Here is a 6000-nt window from a genome sequence, read left to right as displayed (position 1 = left end):
CACTCGATATGCTTGTGAAACCACTTATCCCCCGAGTGCCCCGGTTTCCTCATGGGCAGTAGGATAATCACATCTCCTCACAGAATTTGCTGTGGACGACCGATATGGTAGGAGTAAACGATCCTTCCGCCTTGGCCTCCTAAAGTGCTTTGTAAACTAGGAAGTGCTGCGTGGTTACCTATTTTGACGTTATTAGTGTGGGTGGAGAAGAAAGGCAGAGGAGCGCAGGCCTCCAGGGAGGAGAGGGGTGGGCTCTGGGAGGTGCCTTTGTGTGTGCCAGTGTGCTGATGACCTGGGCTCCAGGAATCATAGCAACAGCCTCTACTCCCTGGAAAGTGCCGTGGTCTCTGCATCAGGCGCCCAGAGTCAGGATCCAGCTGCAGGCAGGGCTCTCTGTGCTTACCGGCTGTGTAGTCATAGGCAAGAGCTCCACAGCCTGCCTGATTGGCGGTGATCAACCCTGCTGCACCTTAGAATCTTACGAGGAACATTAACAAGTGCTGATGCTGGGGCCACACATCGTGACTCACCACACCTGACCCTGGAGGTGGACCTAAGCCTAGGAATTGTAGCATTGAGAACCACTGGACTTTTTTTTCCTGTCAGTTCATCCTACTGACCACAAGATGGTGCCCTGTTTCTGGGAAATCTTTGATGTTCGCCAAACAACAATTTCTGTATTAATCCTGAAAACATGGATTTGAATTTAACAATCTTCTCCAGCATCTCATGAAGCCAGACCCGTGTGCTCTTGGTGTCTAGCCATTTAATGAGTATCTTTTCCCTTCTGTTAGAAACCAGTGGTTGGAATGTGTCTTCTGTTTTGCGTTCCTCAAAAGGCTATAACACAAAGTAGAAAGTAGGATTTATGATCATAATCATTAGTATCAATGACAACTGATGTTCGTTTAATCGTTTAATCCTTTACCATTTGCAAAGCGCTTTTCACCAACAATCCTCATAGTAACTCTATGAAATGGGCATTTTGATTCCCATTTATAAGATGATACAACTGAGGCTCAGAGCACTATCTTGGTCGAGGTCACAAAACAATAATTAGCAGAACTGAATTTTCCAATGCTGGATCTCGAGCCCTTCCCACTGCATCATTAGAGACAAGCAATCAACCACCGGGAACCCAGTAAGTACAGCCCTGAGATAGGAAAATTCTCAGCACAACATCCGGAAAGCCCCTTAGGCAAGCAGGCAAGACAGACTGATGGCTCCATGCAGCACAGATGAAAGGCCGGCGGACAGGCATGTTTGACTGGACCGAGTGACCAGCGGGGGTAACAGATGTGAGGGTCCCAGTGAGCTGCTGGACTGAGTCAGTAGACACTCGACAAGAGGGCAGATTTTAACATTTGTAATTTTCTATTCCAGAAAAATGAACTGCTATATACCAATAGGGAACATTCATCTTAATTCTGACTATATAAGAAGTTATAAACTCATTTCCAAAGAAAATCCTTTCCTACCAGCAAATGACGTCTTTTGACATTAGTAAATCTAATAAAGGTAACTTACAGACTTGCTGCCAGACAGATTCCCGTAACTGATCAGGAACCCAAATGTCAGGGACCCAGGCGCCCAATCCTTCTGCATGTTTTTAATCTCAGATAAAGCAGCCGTCAAGTGTAGGTTCCAGTTACATGGACCAGCAATACTGTTTTCAGGACAGAGGCGATGAAATGGAAAATTTAATATGCTAGCACTTTGCTTAATTTTATTGACTTCAGCGTATATCTTAGCAATTCAGGATTCTGCTTTAGCTGTGTTCCGTGTCTCAGCTTCCCTGTCTATAAAATGACTATAATGGCACCTATCTCATAAGACTGTTATATGGATCAAAAGAGTTTATTTATAAAGCACATAGAACCATGCCGAGGACACAGAAAACATGATGTGTTTCTTAAATAAATAAATGGATATGAGCACATCCACTTATTTTACAAGTGAAATTTTAATTTTTTTCAATATTCCAACTAATTTTAAAATTATGTTATTTGCACACTTGTAAGTACGGGAAATATATATACATTAAGAAGATAAAAGTATTGCCTTATTATTAAAATTTGAAGTCCCACTGAAAAGGCATAAATTTGATTAAAATAATGCTACAGTCTTTTTGGCCTCAGAAATAGGTTAAAAATTACTTAAGTCCATCCTGTTTTTCATCTCAGGATTAGTGATATCAGCAAATAAGCTCATACACTGTAAAGAACTATGAGAAGTGATAAGATTTTTCTTTTTCTTCTCTAAGGAAAGCTTTCCTTTTTCTCCGCTTGACCTCTGTTAAGTCTGGGAACCAGTGATCAGTTTGGAGAGCACCCTTGGCACATGGTGTTTTCTCCTGACTCTAAAGACATCCCCCCTCTGTGTTTTGAATTGAATGGGAGCTTTCCACAGCAGTACTCAGCTCAAACCTCCATCTCAAAGTATACATTTAAAGCATTTCAAAAAAAGAGCATTTGCTGAGAGACTTCTAGGGAGAAAGACTGGAATGCTGAGAATGTAATAGGGGCAGGCCTTGGAAGAAAGACAAATTGAAATGTTGCTCTCCAATCTAGGGGTTGCATTTCATGTTGGCACTACTTTTCTTTTAGTAGAGCTACCATACTGTTTCCTAGTGATGGCTATTCTTGAAGACTTGGGTTTTTTTCTTGCATGCTATTTTATGAAATAAACGTTGTAGATTTCCAGCCACCCTGGAACTCCTTCCTCCCCTCCAGAGATCCAGCCAAAGCCTTCTAGTCCCACTTTCTGCATAAACCCTTCTCCCAGCTCAAAGAGCCTCTTACACTGTAGCCAATCCCACCAGGCCCCTGGAGCTGGGGAAGAAGATTGCAGATTGGAGACACAGAAGTGGACACATGCTCCAGTTACTTAGGTGGAGCCTGAGCTACAGTTTTTCCCTCAGGGTTTAAGTTCTTTTGTACCAAAATGACATTATAGGGAAGCTACACTGAGAATTACATAGGCTCCTACACATTGGGACAGCACCCCAACTAACATTACATGATTGTTTCTATGGAAAAATGAAACTTTATTCCCAATATCTGACCTCAAATGAACTTTCATAACATAACAGTTATAAAAGTTATGAAAGTATATAGAAGAGGAGGACTCTTCTACATACACTCACACTCAGGGGCAGTTCTGTCTATCGGTCATACTGTCCATCTATCTATCTATCCATTCACATTATTTTTTAAAAAATTAAGGTACAGAATAATTACCAAAGGAATGGGAAAAGTAAAAAGCTAAGATCTAAAGAATAAAGTTAAACATTTTATATTTACTGAGTTCAAATCAATGGTTCTGTTGTAAATTTATCTTCAACTTCATTCACTGAGTTAAATCAATCAATTTTTAAAACAATCTCTCTCTTTTTTTTAAGTAGTAAGAGACAGTGTGGTATAAAATACAGTACATGAGTTTTGTAGTTGTAAACTGTGAATCTCAGGTCAAGCTACTTAACTTTCCCAAGCCTCAGTTTTCTTATCTTTAAACAGGGATTATAATATTCACTTTCTAAGATTTTTTTTTAAATTGAGTTAATGTAAATATGTAGCATTAAATCTGGCACAAAGTGGTTTTTCCCATCTTTCTTCCCTATTACTTAACCTCTTTGAAATTACTGTGTTTCACTTCAATAAAAATATCTTTAAACCACATTTCGTTGACAGAAGGCTTAATTTAAATAAACTCTTCTCTTGGCTTGGGTACTCATCCATCTATCTGCTTGCCTTAATTAGGTTAATGTCTAAAAGAGACTACTGTGATGGATTATTGACTAACAAATTAAACAGGGCCATGCCATGCCACACTACACCTGCCAGGAGATGGCTGGAGTGGCCAAGATATAAAAATTAAAAATAAATAAATAAATAATAAATCAAATAGGTTCAAAGAGCTTACTTATGTTGACCACTGTAATCATTGAACTGACTTACCTCTGCCTTACCTTCCCCTAAATGCTTAATTTTCACTAGATTTTGTGGATTTTATGTTTTTTCTTTTTTTTTTCACACTCATCCACAGCCGAAGATCCACTTTGTGACAATAGTTAGTAAAGCCAGGTTTTACTCAAAGAAGCAAAAAATGAGCTCAGTGAAGGACAAATCAGATTTCCTTTGAAGCAGGCTTGTCAGGCGTTCTTTCCTATTTCCTATTAGGTCCATCTCATGGCAGAGTCGGCAGCAAGGGCGGGGGCAGCATGCTGCAAGGAGAGCAAGTGTCTGCAAATAGTGGGAAGGAGGCTGCTGTCCACTGGGGTCCAGCTGGCCTCATGTGAGCGGGAGTCTCCTCTGCTGATGGAGTGTCTACGGCTCTGACACCCACCCTCCCGCCCACACTTTCTCGCTGGTCCCCATTCCTGGTTGCAGAGTTGGTAGTTCTGCCTGCAGATCTGCCTGTTGGCTAGAATTTGACACTTGCTCCTTAATTGATCCCATTATAATTCTCAATTTTTTTTTTTTTAGAAAACTCTGTGACCACTTGAGATCAAGTCCTGCCTACTAAGCTTGATCTCAGGGTTAAAAACGTATTTTTTCATTATGTAGACATCTGAAGGCCTGCAACATTTACTATAATTCATAACCAAAAAAAAAAAAACCACATATAAGCCCATATTCTAAAATATTATCCCTTTTAGTTTATATCAGATTGGAAAACTGTCTTTGTTTTGAATTGAAACATAGGGCATTTCTCCCCTGTTATAAAAGATGGATTTCTAACGTGCCACCACCATGCAGCCAAAGCTTGAAGGCGTCCAGACGTCTTGCATTTACTTGTGTATTCAAGGTTCATTCAGGTGGTTTAATGTGAAGCTAAAATGTCTGGTCCTACATTCATCTTCAGGAATGATGATTTTAATTTCATGGTGCAGAAATAAGACCAAATAAGAAAAAGTAGACCTAAAAATGTTAAGTGTTTAACTTACTAATCCACTAGATCTTTGACAGCAATTTTAGATTAAAATGGTCCAGAGGACAAAGTGCATAATTAATGATGAGAAAATGATTCCTTCAAGTCCCACAATAAGGAGTTCTGCCTGCGTTAACCATTTGTCTAGAGTTTTATTTATGTGAAAGTGACAGTTACTTCTTGGTTCTGTCTCCTTCGTTCCAGTACTGTTCAGTCTGCATTTCTGTGAGTCGGGAAATCGTGCGCTGAAATGCAAAGATTTCCTCTTCTCCGGTAAACATGGAGAGTCCTTCCGCTGAATCCTGGTTATAAAACAAACAAATTAAATTAAAGCCATCACAAGTGAAAATTTACAGAACCTAAGCATAGGTTTAAAAAACTTTTTAGGCTTACCAGTTTAGATTATGCCTTTTTTTTATAACTTTTTTTTTCATATACAATCCCTTAAATGAGACTAGAGAGTCAACCAATTTAAACTGCTAGGCAGTAAACACATCAAATTATCAGAGAGAAAACTTAAAAGGGAAAACTTTCTCCAGAAGTGTACACCAGAAATAAGTAATGTTAAAACAACAACAACACCAAAAAAAAAAAAAAACAAAAAAAAAACAGTAGTTCTGAGAAGCTAGAAAGAGGCTGGTGTAGGCCTCCAGACAGGGTCCCACTGCCTAACGGGGAGGCCCTAAGGACAAACCTCTGGAGAGCCTTTTCCAGTCCAACCAATGACTAAAGGAAAGCAAATGCGAATGAACAGTGGGTCTGGGTTCTGGAGAATGTGCTTGGGATCTAAAAGCCAGGGCTGTTTTTAGTCTTCAGCTGCTGGGACAATTGATCCCACCATCTAGGACCAAGTTGGGAAGCCCTGTCTCTATGAGGCTGGTAATCCCAGACGAGTGACACCAACACAGACTCGTGGCCACTAAGTGGGCTTGGAATTTTTCTCTTTCCTTAGAGGTTTGTTAGTATGCTTTTTCAGAGAAAAATTCTGGATCCCTAAGTCCATCTTCTCCACTGATTCATTGTGAACCTTCATGGCCCTGAGGTCACGTTCCCTGATTTCTTCATATATGA

General features: G+C 40.0%; 1 protein-coding gene across 2 annotated transcripts in view; it reads right to left on the bottom strand.

Moving 5' to 3' along the window:
* Nucleotides 1–1944: 1944 nt before the first annotated feature.
* The window catches only part of AFG1L (AFG1 like ATPase), a 224348-nt gene continuing 220292 nt past the window's right edge, over nucleotides 1945–6000 (bottom strand). For both annotated transcript variants that reach the window (XM_033234787.1, XM_033234788.1), the window contains exon 13: nucleotides 1945–5231. In XM_033234787.1, coding sequence (XP_033090678.1) covers nucleotides 5103–5231 — 129 coding nt within the window. In that variant the 3' untranslated portion in view covers nucleotides 1945–5102. The remainder of the gene's footprint in view (nucleotides 5232–6000) is intronic.

Source organism: Trachypithecus francoisi, unplaced genomic scaffold, assembly GCF_009764315.1.
Source record: "Trachypithecus francoisi isolate TF-2019V2 unplaced genomic scaffold, Tfra_2.0 Lachesis_group15, whole genome shotgun sequence".
In the NCBI taxonomy this organism is placed as follows: Eukaryota; Metazoa; Chordata; class Mammalia; order Primates; family Cercopithecidae; genus Trachypithecus; species Trachypithecus francoisi.
This window is presented reverse-complemented; position numbering and strand designations above follow the sequence as displayed.